General features: G+C 50.4%; 1 protein-coding gene across 1 annotated transcript; it reads right to left on the bottom strand.

Annotated features, from left to right (window-relative positions):
* Window positions 1–15,048: 15,048 nt before the first annotated feature.
* On the bottom strand, window positions 15,049–20,275 carry LOC146062461 (uncharacterized). The gene is made up of 2 exons (XM_083174595.1): window positions 20,194–20,275; window positions 15,049–16,423 (listed from the first exon to the last, which is right to left on the bottom strand). The coding sequence occupies exons 1-2, from the start codon at window positions 20,237–20,239 to the stop codon at window positions 15,387–15,389; spliced, it is 1,083 nt and encodes a 360-aa protein (XP_083030721.1). The 5' UTR covers window positions 20,240–20,275; the 3' UTR covers window positions 15,049–15,386.
* Window positions 20,276–20,558: the final 283 nt, after the last annotated feature.

The raw sequence follows: 20,558 nt of genomic DNA, 5'->3' as shown, positions 1-20,558 counted from the left end.
CCGGCCTGGTTACTCAGAGGTCATACCTCCGCTCCGAGTCCTCATCTCAGCTCTCACTAGGCTGCCGGCAGCACTGCAATAGCTGCCGGTGCGCCTATGTTTCCGGCCACCAGCCCGTCAGCTACGGCTGCCCCTGCCTTCCCCTGCACACAGAGACAGACGCTAGAAGTCATAATTCACCTCTAGCGTCTGACAGGAAGCGCAGCTCTGCACTTCCTGGTAACGCGGCTGCAGAGCTGTGCTCCCTGTCAGAGACGCTGGAAGTGAAAAATGACTCTAGCGCAGGGTTGCCTACATTTGAAAAGAAGTTTCAGGGAGATTTTAGATGTGGAGGGGGGCGTGTCATGTTCCATCCATAGGGCGTGTCTAATGACACATATGTTTCCACCACCACTCTACCCTTTTCCCCCCTGTGTGACCCTGACTGTGCCCTCCCTAACTGTGCCCTGTGCCACCCTGACTTTTTACCCTAGGTAATAGAGTAAATGATTTCTCTCTCCCTTACCCCGCCCCACATATTCATAAAACGTATTCAATTGCCCCCCCATCCACGCTGCTGAAGCAGCTTTATAAAAATGTTTCATCTCCCTCTGCCCCCTCCCCACTGCTTATTGGAGATTTAATAACGAGGCTGAAGTTGGCCTCGTGATTTAATAAGCAAAAGCTCAGCAGCCACAAGCTCTCCATGACCATCCACCAATCAATCAATCTTACCCACTACCGCTGTGTATGCTCCCCGTGCTGCGCTGCATTTGCGGCTATTTCCTACTGTACACTAGAGTAGTCTTCACGGCACTCACCAATAAATGTCTCCCGCGGCCGCTCCTGTTCCCGCTCCCGCTGGCCATGCTGCGCTGCCTGAGTGCCAAGCTCTGTGTAGCTGCTGCTGCGGACAGCGCTACCAGTACCCACAGAGCCCCGCGACGGCCGGCATTCAACAGGAAAGCTGCGCCGTCATGACAGGGTACGTCATGATGTCGCGCTTACAGAGTCCAACCCTGGTACTTTGTGACTCGCGCATGCGCAGTCACAGGTTTCTCTGTAGAGCTAAAAAAACCGGGAGGATGAGGCCTATTCCAGTGAGACCGGGAGGAATGATCAACAAGCGGGAGACTCCCGCAAAATGCGGGAGGGTAGGCAACTATGCTCTAGCGTCTGTCTCTCTCTGCGCAGGGTAAGGCAGGGGCAGCAACAGCAGTGTACGGGCGGGTGGCTGGGGTGGGCACATACGTATTAACCCCTTGGCAACGAGCTAGAACCCCTGGCAACGGGAATAAACCCCCCTTGGCAACGAGCATTAACCCCTGATAAAAAAAAAATTAACCACTTGGCAACATCCAATAACCCCTGGCAACACATATTAACCCCTTGGCAACGAGCAAGAACCCATGGCAACGGACATTAACCCCCCTTGGCAATGATGTATTAAAATATAAACAGACCGAGATTTTAATTTTGTTGTATGTAGGGGGGCCCCAAGGTGACCTTTCGCACCAGGGCCCATGAACCCTTAGCTACGCCCCTGCTTGTGCGCCACACTCACTCACTGCCTGTGCTCCATTCACTTACTGCTTGTTCGCCACACTCACTCCCTCCCTGAGCTCCTCACTCACTCCCTCCCTCTACTCCACTCATTTACTGCTTGTGTGGCACACTCACTCATTTCCTGTGCTCCACACTCACCTAATGCCTATGCTCCACACTCACTCCCTATCTGTGCTCCACTCATATTCACTGCTTGTGTGACACACTCCCTCCCTGTGCTCAACACTCACTCACTGGCTGTGTTCCACACTCATTCCCTCTTTGTGCTCCACACTCTCTGCCTGTGCATCACACTCACTCCCTGTCTGTGCTCCACTCACTCTCTGCACTCTACTCTTACTCGCCCATTTTTTACCCACTGTGCTCCACACACGCTCTCTACTCCACATTTACTCACTACCCACACTGCCTGTGCTCCACTCCCTCCCTCACTGTGCTCTGCTCTCACTGCCTGTGCTACACTCACTCTGGTTGATACGCTCGCCTGCGTGAACATGTTGAGCGACTGCGCATGTGCATAAACAATTATGCGCATGTGCAGCTGCTTGGTTCTAGCGGGCACAGCTTACTGCTAGTTCATCGTCCCGTTCGCACCTAGCAGTGCGGGCAGGAGGTGTGGTGGCGGCAAAGGGACGCACCATCGGGAATGCCCAGCGTTTCTTGGGTGTTCCCATGCTAATACGCCCGTGACGCGGGGGGCGGGCAGTGGCTTTAGGGGGGGGCAATATAAACATAATATATATGTATAAAATACCACACGAAAGGCCTGTGTTTGTCCCTCTGTACCTTACTCAGCGCTTCCTCTGATTAAGAACCCTCCCATGACGAGGTCGCTACTGACCCCCTGAGACCCTCCCCCCCCCCCCCAAACCGGCCCTGCATATTGCAATGCGATCCTAGGCGGTGGATCTCGTCTAAAAAAAGATAATTGCGTCACTCCTGCTCCACTTGGACCCCAGATTTGCGCACTCCTGGGAGCGAAAACAGCTGACTGGGGGTGGTGTCTGTACTGCGGCTCCTGCACTCTCTCTGGTTACCTGACTGCTGTACAGACACAGAGATGACTGGACGTTGTGGAATGTGCTGAGCTCTCAGATAATATCACATCTCCGTTCCTCCAGGCCAGTGGTGTGCGCACAGGTGGTCATGCAGCATGCAGGATTGTGGATGAACGGGCTACAATATAGCACTAGAGTTGTATAAATAAATATATACATAAGCAAACTTGCCCACTAACCCCCACACACATAGGGCCCAATTCAGACCTGATTGCATGGCTGCGAGTTCGCACGGCAGCCGACGCCTGGCTCCAATGAATTCCAGCAACTTTTTCTGATCACTGGGGGTGGTAACCGGCAGAGGGAGTGTAAGAAAAACACAGGCGTGCCTAGGATACCTCTGGGAGTGTCCAGGAAACCAATGGGAGTGTCCGGGAAACCAATGGGAGTGTCCGGGAAACCAATGGGAGTGTGCAGGAAACCGCTGGGAGTGTGCAGGAAACCGCTGGGAGTGTCTGGGACCACACCTTCCAACTGTCCCATTTACCGCGGGAACGTCCCGGTTTTTGGGGACCCAACCCATGGCCAACCCGGAACCAGCAGCGTCCCATGGCGGGGGAGCAGTTGGGAGTCCCAGCTGCCAGCCGCTTGTCAGCATGTGCACAGCGTCTATTCCCCACAGGCAGAGGGGCAGTAGCGGCAAAACGGGGGCCTTGTGCAAGTGACTCGTTTCAAGGCCACACCCCCTCATCATGAGGCCACACCCCTCTGGGAGTGTCCCGGAAACCGATGGGAGTGTCAGAGCAAACGGCTTAGAAGTCCGGGAAACCGCTGGGAGTGTCCGGGAAACCCCTTTGAGTGTCACATGACATCAGCTTCAGCCCCGTATTCGGCGATCAGCAGGGGATATAAGGTCAGTTTCGTGTTTTATTTCTGAAGGGGAGGAAAATTATTTGATGGTCGGTGACCATCGAATTATTTTGCTCCCCTTCGGCCGCATGAAACCCTGTGTCCAAGCAGCACTAATGGTCTAACAAAACTGCACAGTTTACTATCCCCGCCATGGCCCTGCTGTCTCATGCTCTGACCCTGCTGTCTCATGCCCTGACCCTGCTGTCTCTATGTGATGTGTTGGGATGCAGGTAGAAATAACAATTTAGGAACACTCTGCATCGGCCAATACCAGCCCGAGGGGAAGAGTCAGTGTTTTGCATATTAAAGGAACTATGAGACACATCTTCCGCTGGAGCTTGCAGAGTGTATCAGATAATCAGTGTACACTGTATACTGGCTAAGGACACAGAGTAACCTGTCTGACTCGTTACAGATTTCACACGACTATCCCAGAACATCAGCCTGCCGGATTACTTTCATGGGAACCATTATTCTGTGCCTGAAAATGTGTATCCTCAGCCAGGGCTGCCACTAGAAATTGTGGGGCCTTGGACTGACCGGCAGCCAATCAGAGCGGCTGGGGGTGCTACTAAATGATGCAATTTGTATCATTTTAGCCCCGCCCCCTCCCCAAAGGACTGCAAATGCCAGTATATGACCTTCAGAGAGAGGGAGTGCGGGGGCTGATGCAGGGTCCCCGCTAAAGGGCCTAATTCAGACCAGTTTGCACGTCCACAAAATAGCACGGAGGCTGATTATCTATAGACTACAGTTCGCAGTACGCATGCGCGAGGCTGTCCCGCAATGAAATCCTGCTACTATTTCTATACGCACGCCATTCATAAGGTGATTGACAGGAAGTAGGCATCGAGGGGTGGAAACTAGGGATGCCAATCCCGGGGCATTTTTTCAATCCCAGAATTCGGGATTGAAAAATGCCCAATTCCCGGGTTCCCGGGATTGGCTTCCCTAATATAAAAAACCTGCCTCGGCCTTCCCGCATATTTACTTACAGATGCGCGGTGCGGCCGGGGAGATGGAGCCAGGGTGGGAGGACGAGCTGGGTTGATGGAGCCTGGGCTGGTCATCTGGTGTGTGTGTGCTGGTCCGCTGGTGGATGAGCAGGCTGGTCCACTGGTGGGCAGGTGAGCGGGCTGGTCCGCTGGTCAGCCTGGTCCACTGCTGGGCGGGTGGGTGGTCTGGTCTGTTGGTGGGTGGGTGTTCCGGGCCGGGCACAGGACGGAGGCAGCCTGTGCGGCCTGCGCAGTGTGACCTCTGACGTCATCACGCTGCCCGGGACAGGAGAAGCTGGGCAGCTGCTGAGCACCCGCTCAGATGCTGCCTGGCATTAGACTGCGCATGCGCAGTCTAATCCCGAAATCCCAGGATTGAAAACTCCAATCCCGGGATTGAAATCCCGGTAATTTGGGGGCCAGATCCCGACGTTCCCGGGATTGGCCACCCTAGTGGAAACCGGACGTTTAGTGGGAGTGCTATGAAAAACACAAACATGATGGAAAAAAACACTGGGAGTGTGTGGGCAACCGCAGGCGTGCCTGATCGTTTTAGCGGAGGGTGTGTGACATCAGCTCCTGTCTGGATATACCTTTCTCCATCGCAGCCGCCGAGTAAGTCCAGGGCTAGGTTGTGCCTGCGATGACTTATGGCCATTGTAAAAATCAATGGTGGGTTATGATGGGTTTTGGACATATTCGCTCGGATGCGGATGGATGTGTAGCCATTTGTACAGGGAGCACATTGATTTGCAAGGCAGTATTCCACTAGCCCAGCGAAGATATTTTTGTGGGGTTAGTTATGGGTGTAGATTTCCAGGAACAAGCTCTTTCACTTTATACTGTGCAGAGGGGTTATACAATTGGGATTAAATTAGCATCTGTAAATTACCACAGAAAATTGATCAGGAATTTTTTTTCGACTTCCCAGAGGTACAAGAACAAAATCCCTGAGTGCCGTTAACTGACGTGATCGTGAAAACACATGGATTTGTGAACATATCGCGGATCCAATTTTATTTTACACAAAATTGGAAATTTGTCACAGGGTAAAAAAAAAAAAAAGGAGGTAAATGAATTATCCAGAAAACAATTGCGGTCAAGTCCAATTTTTACCGGCAAAAAAATGATTCTGTACAATTCACTTCCACCCAAAGGCCCTTATTCAGATCTGATTGCAGTACAAATTTGTTTGGAAAATGGGCAAAACCATGTGCACTGCAGGTGGGGCAGATGTAACATGTGCAGAGAGAATTAAATTTGGGTGGGGTGTGTTGAAACTGAACTCTAAATTGCAGTGTAATAATAATGCAGCCAGTATTTACCGTGCACAGAAACAAAATAACTCACACAAATCTAACTCTCTCTGCACATGTTACATCTGCCCCACCTGCAGTGCACATGGTTTTGCTAATTTTCCAAACAAATTTGTTCTGCGATCAGATCTGAATAAGGGCCAAAGTGTGCAAGCGTATTAGTGTAATCATAGATGTGGGCCAATGTGTGAAAGTCAAAGGCTTTTATTAGCTTTAGGGGTGTACACATGGTGCAATTCACTCTCTATTCAATCCCGATTCGATCGGGATCGAATCACACGGCACCGTGTACACATTCCATTTAGACTATATAGTACAGATCTGTACTATATAGTCTTGCCTGGACAGTCTATTTTTCTATTCGATTCAAGGCCATGCATCGGGAATCGAATTGAAATCAAATGTGTTCGATTTCGTTCAATTTTCAACTCGATTTCGATTAGATTTTGCTTATATAAGCAAAATCTAACAGAAAAATAGATGAAATGGAACCGTGTCTACGCCCTATCAGTCTAATATATGAAGGGAGATACTGTTGGCAAACGTTCCCCGCACCTTTATTTCAGGAAGTATCATGGCAAGGCCCGGTGTAAGGTTTTTGGGCCCCCTAGGCAGAACTTCAGCTAACCGTTAAACAGTGAACGTGTGGAGGTGACGTCTTAGATGTTCAACACCTGCTGTTTGCAACAAGGGTGCCTCTCTCAGAGGGGCCCATTAAAGAAGGATTGCAAATACAATGCGATCTGGGTGGAATCTTACAGCCCAGGATCACGTTGCAATATGTAATCCTTTCTCCCTAATGTATGTACTAGCAGATGGAGGGGTAAGGGCCCAGAGAGGAGCCCGTCCCTGCGATCTGCTTCACCAGGTGCCAGAGGGGGGGCTGTGACTACGCGGTTAGCGTTGACCCCCGCTAGCAGTGGCGCCTGTAGCTCATAGGCTACAATGGGCTACCACCATTTCAGAATGATGGTAGCCCAGGGACCTAGTGCCATATTCTGGTATGTTCACACACGCCAAAATATTCGCAGGGTCATTTCTGCGCATCTGCATACGCTGGGTGCGTGCGGCCACGGCAAACAGAGTGTTCACTGGGCGCTCGCACCCAAGTGTGCAGGCACAGGGGGGTGGCGGCCCTGGCCATTTGCATATGGTAACACCCAGCGTTTCATGGGCGTTACCATAAGAGCACTGGGTGTTCTCATGCAAATTCCCCAATGATGCGGGTGCGGGGGGGGGGGGGGGGCGGCCAGCTGACATCTGCCCGCCCACTTCCTCCCAAGCGTGCACGCATATATAAGTGACTTCAGAGTCAATTTTATATGCGTGCACCTTCGCCATGATTCGATGGTTGCTGACCATTGAGTGATGTGGGTGGATCCCACTAGGCTGTGAATGGATGTTACCATGTAACATCCATTCGTAGGCCCTGCAACAGAATCATCCTTGCGAATGGGTGGCGGCCAGGGAATCAACCTGAATCACTCCCCTAATGTAATGCTGCCTGATGTCGATACATCGGGCAGCATCGCATCCCTCATAGAAACCTATGGGGATGCGGCTGGTGGCAGAGCAGGAGGGATCACAGCAGGAATCTTACATTCAGGGGATATTTGTGGCTTAAGCTGGCCATACACCTACAGATTGATTGTCGGATCTGGCTGATTGGAACGAAAACCTGGTTATGGATGAGAGCAAATGACAGTTGACTATTTGCTTAGAAATGCTGGAAGAGGCCGTCCTACAATCAAATCCTGCACTCAGACACTGGAGACATAAGGACTGGACTGTTGTTTCTGGTTTTATCTTACAATATATGGGACAGTCCTACATCTACATTTCCCTTGGATTCTGCTGGACGTAACCACACTTCCATTAAAAGGAGCCTAGTTAAGGAAAATATAAACAACTGATAATCCCTAACCTTATACCATGACGAAATCAGTACCCTGAAGAAGTCATTTAAGACTAAACGCGTCAGGTCTCTTTTCCATCTTCAAAGAACTGATCAATGGACACCGTGTCTGATGTGTATTTGTCTTTTGTTATGTTTTAATGAATTTAAAAAAAATCTGTCCAACTGGTAAATTGTTGTATACAGGTGGGGGCTACTACTAAACGCACTCTATATCTATCTCTATTGCTATCCAACTGTTCCGTCCTCTAACAGGGAGGTCTTATAGAGTGCAGCTGTCATACACAAACGAAAGTCTGTTCTATCATATATATATATATATATATATATGTCATAAAATGAAAGCAATTTTTGCAGGGACACTGATCTGTTTCAATCTCGCTGGATATGGAGAGAGGGAGCTGTGAAGACAGAGATTTGAGGTAGGAGCAGATAGGGACTGGGGGGGATATCTGGTCCCTTGTCAACAGTCACTAGGTCAACACCTAAGAATCATTTAGATACCTGAGCTCGACAATTACAGAAGATTGACACAAGTTTACTGTCGACATGGACAACGCTCAAAAGGTTGCAACAAGTTTTCCATGTGTTTTTTTTAATTTTATTTTTGAGACCCACTTGGTTCGCCCTGTCGACACAGACAACAAAAACATGGAAAACCCGTTTTGACCTTTTGTTGACCCTAAACTTGTGTCAACCTTTCAATGTTCAACTATGGTATGTCGACCATTTTTAGGTGTCGACCTAGTCACTGTCAACCACTAGTGACTGTTGACCCCCGCGAAAAGTGGGACAGTTGGGAGGTATGAGCTGATAATATACAGTATGGGAAAGTACAGGTAGCCCTGGAAAGGGTTGCAGACAGTACAGGTTACTCTGAGCACTATGCCAGCTTGGGACAGTGGGAGCATGCACAGGACTCCGGGAATATATGGCGTCCGCACCCGTGATTTATCTTCAGTGCACCTATGAGTGTGGGAACGCCTATGCCGCCATGCACATTTCTGCCATTCAGCCAGTACTGGCAGTCTCCAGGGGCTAAGGTCAGGATAGGCGGCACAGGGAGGAATGGGCGGATTCTGTTGGAGGCAGACTACATTATGGACAAATGTATACAAACGCATATAGACAGGGAAAGAGCTGTATCATTTGTCACAGACAGGTGTAAAAAACATATGATGATAACGACCACGGTACCTACATGACCAGTTTTGTCCACAAAATCAGCCACCATCTACTGGGCCACGCTGGACTCACGTCAGAACTTCTGTGGCAATACTCCTCCAGTAACTTTTTTGAAGGAGATGACGGACACATGATATGGTTTCATGTTTATTTTGTATCTTTTCATACTTCACCAAGTGCAGCGATAGTAGAGCGATGCACCTGGGCCAAAGCAAAGGTATACGTTACACTAATGGTCAACATTTAACTTTTAAAAACTTTTAAAAACTCATGGTGACCTTTTTATGTGCCAACATTTTGCATGTCGTCTTTTTTTTACGTCAACCTTTTTTCAATGTCCGCATTATGCCAATGTCGATCTTTTGGTGTCAACCTACTGGCTGTAGACCTAGACATTGTTGACCTTCCCATCCACCCCCGAGCTGAGTGTGTATCTGCACATTATTCCGTTATTATAAAGATAAGCGATTTGCGTGTAGGACCAGACAGGCCTTCTGTAATTCACTCTATTCTACAATGTACAATACCAATTGATGGGTTCTACGTTGCCACCTGTCTGTCATAGTTGATACTGCAGGTTTGTTTGTTTCGTTTTTTACATACAGCATTTTCGATTTGGGGGGAACCCATGCACTTGTACCCCTCTTAAACACAATAGTGCAGTGGTATCCAAATGTTCCCATTCCCTAGACCAGGGGTGGCCAAACCTGGAGGGTACCCCATTAGTGGTTCAAGTGTGTGTGGTAGCCAATTCTGCAAAGGACAAAGTGAAGCAGAAATGCCACAGAGGAAATGGACTCCTGACCTGGTTGCTAGGCAACTGCAGCACCAAGGGATGAGAAACTGGAAGACCCCAGGACCCAGGGACTACAGGCCGTTCCTTTAGAGAGGGAGAGAGAGAGAGCCATGATAGGGATGGCCATCGATTATTCAAAATCATCGATGGTTCATGGCCGATGTCGAATAGTTTTGCCATCGTTGGGGGAGAACCAGATGGTTTCCCTCCATCGATGGAATAGCAAAATGATGTTTTGCCTTTTTTTTTTTCAAAATGCCGGGACATGGAGCATAGCTCCACCCCCGACACCCGCGAAGCCCCGCCCCCTGTGGGTCAATCATTCAAATTCAATGGATGACCATCGATATGTAAAAATATTGATGGTCACCCATTGCATAGTTAAGCACTATCGATGGCCAGTTGCTCAATTGCCATCGATGGCAACCATCGATGGCAATGGCAACGATGGTCACCCCTACCCCGTGATTGTTGGATGGAGAGCGGAGTCTGGCTAGGGATTAGAAATCATTGATGGTTTATGGCCGATGTCGAATAGTTTTGACATCGATGGGGGAGAACCAAATGGTTTCCCACCATCGATGTCAGGCTTAACTGAATAGTTTTGTTTTTATTTTTTCATTAAGGGGCTGGGACACAGAGTATAGCTCTGTCCCCAGCACCTGCGAAGCCCCGCCCCTGTGTTTTGATTGGCCCACAGGCCAATCTTTCAAAGCAAATGGATGACCATCAATATGTAAAAACATTGATGGTCATCCATTGCCTATTTATACACCATCGATGGCCTGTTGCACTTTTGCCATCGATGGCAACCATCGATGGCAAAGGCAACGATGGCCATCCCTAAGTCCATAGTTATAGTTAAACACGGCTCCCGACTCACTGAGCGAGACTAGTGGAAGTCAAGATTGGGCCCACACAAATTAACTTTTACCTACTCTAGCCCACTCCACATAAATGTCCCTGCGTTGGTTTCCTCCGGGTACTCCGGTTTCCTCCCACAATCCGAAAAATATACTGGTAGGCAAATTGGCTCACAACAAATTAACCCTAGAATGTCTGTGCGCGCGTGTACATGTGGTAGGGAATATAGATTGTAAGCTCCACTGGGGCAGGGACTGATGTGAATGTTCAACTATACTCTGTACAGCGCTGCGGAATATGTGTGTGCTATATAAGGAACTGGTAATAATATTCTCTGTACACTGCAGCGGGATATGTGTGTGCTATATATGAAACTGATAATAATAATGAAGACTTCTTCAACCCCTAACGAACATAGGCCATACTTGCCGACTTTTCATCTCCCCTTTGCGGGAGACCAGGGAGAGGGCAGCTAATTAGGGGGCGTGGGAGCTCTCAAATGTAATTTGGATAGCTCCGCCCATGGCCCTGCCCCATTTACAGCTCAAAAATGGGGCGTGGCCATGGGCGGAGCTATGGAAATTACATTTTTCAGATAGTACCGTAGCAGTTTTTAAAGGAATCAACCCTATTAAAGGAAAAATAGTGGGGAGCAGAGGGAGAGAAGCAGGAGGGAGGCACGAAGCAGCCAGTCGCTATCTTACCAACTCATCTGCCGCGCTGCCTTCTGCTGCTTGTGCCGCCTCCTCTCCTGCTCCGATGTCTGCCCCCTGCTGCGCTGCCGCTGTAGGCAGTGTAGCCACTGCTGACAGATCCCCGGCCGCACAGCCGCGGCGTCTACCTCGGCACTTTGTGATTTGCGCATGCGCAGTCACTTTTTTTTTGCCAGACGGGCTAAAAAACCGGGAGGATCCCACACATTACCGGGAGACTGGGAGAAAGGAACAAAAAACGGGATACTCCCGCTTAAGTAGCCTAGAGAATTATGTTGCTTGTGAATCTAACCTTATCATACCTTGGCCTAGAAATAACTTCACACTGACACAACTTATCTAAAATAAAGACGCAACACCAATAGCTCAGTTTAAACGGTCATAGTTATTTATTTAAGACCAAGAGAAACTGGTATAACCCCTTTAAAAGGGGATGGCAAGGACCAGGCACCTGAGACCGAAGACCGTTCAGGGGTGTTACTCCGGGCAACGACCAGGTCGCTACCAACCTCTTAAACACCCCTTACCAAAGGCACAGCCCGCCCTGCGCGGACATCCCCCCGCCTCTAAGGCCTGACGTGAACATCTTCGCCTAAATGTTCATCGCCCACCGCGTTGAGTCGAGGCTCGTCCGCCCTCCTGGCAAGGCGAGGGGTAATACCGCGCAGGGACCACCTGACGCCCTTCTAGAATCCTGGTCGAGGGTGCCGACCCGCCACAGCAAGTGGCACACTAACCACTCATCCTCAAGTGCCAATTGCCCCGCCATCCCCTAACAAATCTATTCGCTCAAATAACTGCTAGCCTAATCTCTTAAGAATTCCCCTCAAAAAGATAGCCATTCCTTCCTCAGACAAGTGCACCCCGTCAGGCCTATATAGGTCCGGGTGTTCTCTTGTAATCTCGGGGTGCCTGACAGCCACTCCCCCTTTACACACCACGAACCTGCTTAAGGCGTGATTTAGCTTTCTCCTTGCCCTTTCTATTGCTTCCACGTTCTGAGCTCCTCTCCAGGAGAACCGGGGAATGATATCTGACCATACCAGCCGTAGACCCTGCCAACTCTTCAACAAAGCTGATAAATCCTTCTCCATCATAATTCTCAAGGCTATGCCGGTAGTCTTTGCTAAGTCATTCCCTCCCAGATGTATTATCAAAACATCGGGCCTGTCCCCTTTGCTGGATTCTCTCTGTAAAAGGCCTGACAAGTTCTTCCATAGAAGGCCCCTAATTCCAATCCATCTTACTGCTTTTGCAGTGGCAAGCACGGGCGAACTTCTAGCTACCAAATGTTTCTCTGCCCAGAATATGTAGGAGTGCCCTACTATCCAAACTACCCCCAAGGGACCGAAGGGAGGGGATGGGGCTGCAAAGGAAGGAAAAAACCTAGGGGTTAGTATTCAAACTTATACTCTAATAATACAAAACTTAGGAATGACATATCGCTAGGGTCCAAGTGGAGTTGAAAAACTTAAAAAACCACCAGAAAGGCCTGTAAGGGTGGGCCAGATTGAATTAAGCGCATTCTGGAGGAAAAATCAAAAAATTCACCCCACACCTCCGATTGCGGAACGCTAACCGTTCCCCAACCGTTTGTAAACTTAACGTTTTTGGACCCGCGCAACAGGCGCATACTATACTTAAACTAATACTTAAAATTCTAAACGCTCTATATTAAAGCATATTAACTCTCACATATTTCTTAAAGCTGTCTGACTTCCATCTGCCAACTGCTTTGACAGCCTCAGGCGGCAAACCTGCCACCGTTGCTGAAGTGGCTGCGCCGATTCGGAATGAATGGGTTCCAAAATCGTCTGGACGTAGCCCTATTGCCGCTAAGCCCTTCTTCATAACTGCAGCAAATTGAAATTTTGTGAGCGGTGACCCGTTAGCGTGGGCTAAAAATTGAACCGCCTCGCTAGGCCTTACAGAGGCATATTCTAGAGTTAGCGCAACCGGGCAAATGATTTTGTTAACGTGTGGCTTAAGCGTAATCCAGGTGCCCCTGCCTTGCTGGTCAGTCTTTGACCTCCTTAGCCTGCATAGCACCTGCTCCTTGCTTACCACCACGTCATCCTTGAGAATCCCTGAGCTAACCCTTTTATTACGCGCTGTTAACTCGCTGACTCTGAAGGCCCCGTGAAAAGCCCAAGCGAAAGCCACCCTAAACAGCGCTACCTCCGATCCATCATTTGCAACATTAGCTAACACAGCCAATAGTTCTCCTAACTTGGTTTCATCCAAGGGCCGCCTATTATCCGGTTGGACCGGCTGCACGCGCGACCAACCCCTCATTGCTTTACTGATGATAAATGATTTAGTAGGATCTGGCACCCTGCGCAATTTGCTGTGAAATGCTATCCCGGCCAAAGCCGCCGCCATAGCCGACTTGGACCGTCCGTTATTAAAGTGTTCCCATACAAAGGCTAGGAGGCAGTCATCCACTGACTTACCCCTGGATTCCGGTTGCTGCTGATATTTACACCAATCCTCCCATGCCTTTCCATAAGATCTGCGGGTAGCAGGCGCTAATGACCGGCACGCTAGCTCTGTCATGCCGGCTCTACTACCTGCCAGACAGATTTGGGACATCTTAGACCTATCTCCGCTGCTGCTGGCGCCAATTCACGGAACCTAGTAAACTGAAATCGCGACAAAGCGTCTGCGATATCGTTTTCGACGCCTGGAACATGTCTGGCCCTGAAATTGATGTTGTTTTCCAAGCAAACTAGAATAAGGTGCCGCAACAATCTTAGTGCCTCTGGGGACGAAGCCCTTTGATTGTTAACTGAAGGCACAACCCCCAGGTTATCGCACCAGAAAACTATGCTCCTGTTCGCTAGCTGTCCTGCCCATAGTACCACAGCCACAATGATGGGGAACAGTTCCAACAATAGCATGTTTCCTGTGAATCCCCTGTCTATCCAAGATTGAGGCCATCTCTCACAACACCATTCTCCCTCAAAGTAAGCTCCAAAACCTAATGACCCCGCTGCGTCTGTAAACAGCTGCAGCTCCCCATTCGAGGCAGCTTCAGCTTGCCAAATCAGATTATGATTAAAGTGACGCAAGAATTCTTGCCAGACACCCAAATCATCCTTAATTTCCCTACCCAGGCGAATTGAGTGGTGAGGGTTCCTAACTCCGGCTGTGGCCCTTTCCAGTTTCCTACAGAAAACCCTACCCATAGGAATAACCCTACAAGCAAAGTTAAAGGAACCTAACAAGGACTGGACGGTCCGCAGCTGTACCCTGTTCCGGGCCCTGCAGTCCTGAATGAAACCCTGAAGTCTCTGCACCTTATCTGCTGGGAGCCTGCAGCACCCTACCCCCGTATCAATTTCAATACCTAGGTAGGACAGGACTGTTACAGGCCCTTCTGTCTTCTCCTGGGCTATGGGCACACCCAGTGACTCAAAAACCCGTAACGCCACGCCCAGCGTCTCCCCACATGCCGCCTTGCCCCCTGTTCCTACAATGAGAAAGTCGTCAAGATAATGAGCAACCCCCTTGGATCTTGATTCAATTTGAATGCACCATTGCAAAAACGTGCTGAATCTCTCAAAGTATGAACAGGAAATCGAGCAGCCCATGGGCAGGCACCTGTCAATGTAGAACGCCCCTTCCAGCTTGAAACCCAATAACCATAAAAGAATCAGGATGCAGAGGGAGGAGCCGAAAGGCCGACTCTATGTCTATCTTGGCCATCAGTGCCCCGGGGCCAAAACTTTTAACTAAACCCAAAACTTCGTCAAACAATTGATAGCGTACGCTCGCCAATTCAACTGGAATGGCGTCGTTCACTGAATTACCGGGGGGGTAAGAAAGGTGCTGTATTAGCCGAAACTTTCCCGGGTCCTTCTTTGGCACCACCCCTAGGGGTGAAATGCACAGCTCCGGAATAGGTGGAACCTCAAAAGGCCCCACCATCCTGCCCAGCCTGACCTCCAGCTGCACCTTTGCCTTAACCACCCCCGGCAGTTCCCTGGCTGATTTAAGGTTCTTATTTGTGGAAGTGAAGAAATTATCGGGGATAGGGAGGCGGAAACCCAAAGAGAAACCCTCTAACAAAAACTTAACATCTAATTTATTCGGGTATCCTCTTAAATAGTGTTCCAACTGTTGCAACTTAATGGGCGAATCCGCCTTACTTAGCGCCAGATGCGCCTTCTCCCGCACTAGCTGCTTTGCCGCTTCTGCATGATTTAGCTGGGTGCCCTGCTCCACATATTTTGCACTCATGCTTGAACCGGCATTTTGCACCCTTGTCACATTTTCCATCGTTAAAGGCGAAACATCGCCCTTTCCCCCCAGATTTCCCAGACGCTTTCCCACCTTGAAAGGACTTCTTCCCCGCTGACTCTGTCATGGGTTGACTCTTTCCTATCACCTCCCACCAGATCTCGACGTGCTTAGAACCCATCGGCATAATTTGTTTACCCTCATGACAAAGCCGGAATTTTTCATCATATTCCCTCCAAGCCGGACCTTTATAATTCATAAAAGTCTCATTAATGAGATGAAGGTAACTAATGACGTTCAGGTATTCTGTCGGCCTGGTGGTGAGGTAAGATGATGCAAATGCCAGGAAACCCTTCAACCAATTATGGAACCCTTTAAAGGAGGCTTCGCCGCTGGGCGAATCTTTTTTGACTTTGTCAAAATCCTTCTTCATCTCTGTAGTGATTGTGAAAAGGTCAATAAATTTGCCCTTTCTAATCTTTTCTTTGACCCCTTTTCTAAGCCCCCTGGCTACTGCCGTGTTGGAACAATGCGATGCATCCCCAGTTGTTTCCCCTTCCGCTACGGGACTACTCTTACGCCTGCGTTTCTTGCCCCTAACCGCCTTGGCTACTTGCTTAGCTACCAGCTTGGCAAGCTTGCGCGGCCTTTTCTCTGCGCCTGATTCGTCACTATCGCCTGATGAAGCAGAAGACGCTGACTCACCAGAAGAGGAATCCTCCTCGTCGACCACCTCCATCTGGGGTGCGTCACCCCCTTCTTTGGCAGTCGCTTCCGAACCCGTTATCTTTTCCTTCGCGGTTGTTTCGCCTTCCTTCCTGGCCGACTGGGAGGCTGGCGTGACTTCCCCTGACGTAAGTTGCACTGTAGTCGCCACTGCTGGAGTTTCGACCGACGAACCTTCCCTCCGCAATCGCGGTGATGTGGGACGTGCCTCCGAAACTGAAACAACACAACTATCATTAATGGACTGGCTGGATGTTGTCACCGCCTGCGATCGCCTTTCCTGTGTGTCTGACGCTACATGTGTGTCAACCGAAGGAGCCCTTTCTCTCTGAAACTCCCCTGCCCCTTCACCTTGCCTAAATGGAAGACCCTGACCCCCCGAGGGGCTCTCCCGTGACGGGGGGGCCCAGCCCCCGTATGTCTGCATAGGATAGTGTGGAATATTGTAGTGCCCTTGCGGTGGAAAGTGGCCATATTGATGCATCCCCTGGTTCATGGGATGGCCGGACCCCGATCCCCAGTACGGGTATTGGGGCCCGCCGTAACTCCCACCAGTTTGTGTCTGGTTGGGCCACTGCCCCTGCCCCTGCTGACCCCAATTAAAAAATTGCGGGAATGGATTGACCAGGCCCCCTGGTGCCGTGTTAAAGTAAGGGCCTAGAGGCAGTAGAGGTTGATTCTGCGGGCCGTAACCCTGAGCCCAGGGAGTAAAAACACCGTGTTGTGTCTGCCCTCGCTGTCCCATCAGACGGTGATCATAAAAAGGCTCCCCCAGCTGCTGGCGAATTTCACCCGGCCTGCCTGCACCCCTTACTTCATAAGTCATCTGCCTATCCCAGTGTCTGTGTCCACTGTCCCTGCTACCACCAGCAGGGGGGCCTCCTGTGATATGAATAAGAGGGCTTGACCCCCTGCCTTGCTGCCTTTCCCCCACACCTTGTGTGTTACCATCCTGTGTATTAACATTGGGGACACCTGTCCCCCTCCCTTCCTCTGTGACCAAATTAGCTTCAGCCCCAGAGCGGTCATCGCCAGGAGGGGGGGCCCCACTCCCCCCCCCTAGCCCCGGCTGAATATATTCCCTATCGCTGGTGTCACCTCCGTTCGGCCGAACGGAGGTCCCAGCGTGCATAGCGGGTCCCCCCTCTCCCTGCGGCGGCTCCACTTCAGTGGACGCCGCCTGAGAGTAATCACCGGCTCCCGCCGCTGCCCCTAATGACGCCCCGTCAGAGACGCTGCAGTGCGCAGGCACGGAAGGGAGCGGGATCGCCTGTCCAGGCTCCCCGCCCCCCGCCAGCACCGCCCGACTCGGCGCTCTGTCGCCGGAGCCTGGCGATACCCGCCCGCCGGAGACAGGCACCTCTCCCCCGCTTGCTGCGTTAGCCGGGGGGAGAGCAACCATATCCCCGCTGACATGTTGGTTAACCCCCGCACCGCCGCTCGCGGCCGGCGAGGTAGGCCGCGATCCCGCGGCCCCCACACTGTAGGACGCCTGACCGCCAACTCCACTGCCCCTGCGACCAGGGACATGGCTGAGTGGACGAGCCGCATCCGCCAGCCAGCGGGGCGGTGGAGCTGATCTTTTAGGACGCCCAGACATAACAGGTACAGTAATCAGCAGCGCTGCACTTATCTCTGCACAATACAGTTTCCTCACAGATCAAAAATCAAGGAGGGCTGTTATGGCTTACTACCTTGTTTATATACCCTAGCTCCAGGGTGCCACCCCCCAGGACTCCCATTGGTGGGGCTTCCCGCCCTGAATAACCCCTCCTTCTATGCCTAGTCACTCTTAAACAACTTTATTTAAACCAAGCTCAAATTCACAGTCTCTTAACTACACTTGGGCTTATACAGCCCTCGTTCCACCAAATGCGGGAGTGTCGGCAACCCTGACATAGGCTGTTTATGCAATAGTGCCAGGTGCACTTGGACGGTAGATGAACTCGTCCAGTGTTTAACAGAGTAATTCAGCCCTCCTGGATGGGGCTTGGTATAGCTCCCACTCCACTCCTCTAAACTCCTGTGAAAGACCAACAGACCATTTAGTAACCTCTGGTCCCTCACTCAGCGACTACCTTAGTTAACCACTGCTGGATAAGGATACATTGTACTGTAGTTGGGCACGTTATAGTGAAGTGCCCCTTGAGGATCCACCCTACCTAAACCCTGTGTACAGGTCAAGTTACAGAACTCAGTTCTTGGGACAATAATTTCACCCAGGTACCCTATGATTGGTCTGATTTGTCATTTCTATACTATGTCCCTGTGTAATGTTGATAACCTGTGATGTCTTTGTAGGGTGATGCGATGCCTATATGTTGTATTCTACTGAACTACTGATACTGCAGAGTGAAGCTCAGTGTGGTAGAGACAGCACCGGATAGTAATTCTTAGTTACAATGGTAATAATGCTGAATGCAGGGCGGGATTAAGCCTTCGTGGGGCCCGGGTCACTTTAGACAGGGGGGGGTCCTTTTGCACTTGTCATTACTGGCCACAAACTGCACGGGAGAATATTACACTGTCAAAACACAGAGTAAAGGAAGTATAAACTTGATCAATGGGTAACTGCGGGGGGGGGTTCCCTCAGGTAAAAACCCTCCCATGACGAGGCTGCTGCTGTCCTCCATAAGCCTGAGAAGCATGTAATGAGCTCCACCAATCAGAGCTCATCTCAAACCTCTCAGCCTCTGCCCTCTTGTGCAACGTGTCATAGTCAACTACCAATAATGCACTGCACGGTGCAGTCAGTGTGCCTTGGCTCCTTAAGCTCAGCAAATCATGGCTGAATGTCATTAGTAGTGCCAGCAGGAGCAATGCATCTGTGCAAAAGCAAGAGGGGAATTCTATCCCAGTTTCAATTATTCCATGGGAATGTTGAGACAGGTCCAGGAACGCGTCGGTTCTTGTTAGCAAAGAGTAAGATTTCAATTGCTTTATACAAGTCGTTACTTGTATAGTAAGTTCTGACCGAACTTAGTGATACGGTTGTGACCCTTTTCACACCAGCCTGAATTCCCAGGTTGGCCCCGGGAACAACCCGCGACTAGCGCTGGTGTGCAAGGTTCCCTAGATTGCAGGGTTGCTCCCGGGACCAGCCCGGGAAATAGGCCGGCATGAAAGGTACTTACCCGGCATCTCGACTTGCTTTCATCTGGACATCGGGTTCCGGGGTCCAGGCGGCGGGCTCTGGGGTCCAGGGATCCGGGTGGCGAGATCTGTGCGGCGGGGTCTGGGAAGTGAGGTCCAGGGATCCAGGGTCTGGGTGGCGGGGTCCAGGGGTCCGGACTGCGGGGATCCGGCAGAGGCAGATGTGCGCTTGTATCGCTATTTGTCGGGCAGCAGGGAGGGAAGAGCTGCTGGATTTGAAAAGACTGGCTGGATTCTCTCAGCCAATCAGCTTCCGGCCAGTCTTTTCAAAATGCTTTCAAATTCTCCCGCCCGCTGCCCAGCAAATAGCAATACAAGCGCTCAACTGCCGCTACCGGATCCCCGCAGTCTGAACCCCGATCCCCACCACCCGCTGCCCCCACACACCAGAAAATGCAGGGACTAGGCCGGTGTGAAAGGGGCCAACCCGAGAATGTCCCTGCATGATCTACGGACAATATTCCCGGGTAAGTCCCTGCATTTTCTGGTGTGAAAGGGGTATTAGTTATGTACTGGGACTGTGTCCCCGGGGGTACTCAGCAGTATCACCAACTGTCGGGTCCACTCCCCTTGGGGGAGACTGTCAACTTATTAGTACAATTGCGCAGTTCATTAAAGAATGTATATCATATGTCTAACTGTACTGACCTGAGGTTCGCAATAATGCAATAACATAGTTTGTGAAACTTACACTCATGTTGCTAAATAAAACAGAAGCATATGCACCGAATATCATTCTCATGTTGCTTGATCAAGAAGGTCTCTTCCAACCCTTTGCATTAAAGAACCTGGGCCTAATCTACTATTGCACAACAAGTACAGCCATATCTTACCCCGGCCCATACACCACACTGTCTTCAAGATCTTCCCACAGTTCATGTTTCTCAGGCAACCTGTGGATCTATAGTAGGAATGAATGCAGCATGTTTGAAAATGTGACAGTTATACCCTTTTACACTGAAGCAATAACCCGGGTCAGTGCTTGGTGCAAAATGGAGTAAAAAAACAACAACTCAGTTCTATTACCTAGAAATTCCACTCGCAAAATTATCTGGGTTGAACATGGCTGAGACCCGGATTCAGGGGCAGTGTAAACTAGTAACCTGGGTCATCCGAGCCGTGATCCATTTACACCAATGGGGGAGCCCATACCTCCCAATCGCATCGTCCTGCGGTCAGTCTGGAGGTTGGGCAGGGT

This window comes from Crinia signifera, chromosome 3 (assembly GCF_055691185.1).
Source record: "Crinia signifera chromosome 3, ASM5569118v1, whole genome shotgun sequence".
In the NCBI taxonomy this organism is placed as follows: domain Eukaryota; kingdom Metazoa; phylum Chordata; class Amphibia; order Anura; family Myobatrachidae; genus Crinia; species Crinia signifera.
The sequence above is the reverse complement of the archived record's forward strand: the minus strand, read 5'-3'. Positions and strand labels throughout refer to the sequence as shown.

What these genes read in the sequence shown, in the direction of transcription:
- LOC146062461 (XM_083174595.1), bottom strand. Translation starts at nt 20,239, where the DNA reads ATGAACTGTGGGAAGATCTTGAAGACAGTGTGGTGTATGGGCCGGG. An exon ending in AGTGTGGTGTATGGGCCGGG is followed by an intron (nt 16,424 to 20,193) that starts GTAAGATATGGC and finishes GTGTTGTTTCAG; the next exon opens with TTTCGGAGGCACGTCCCACA.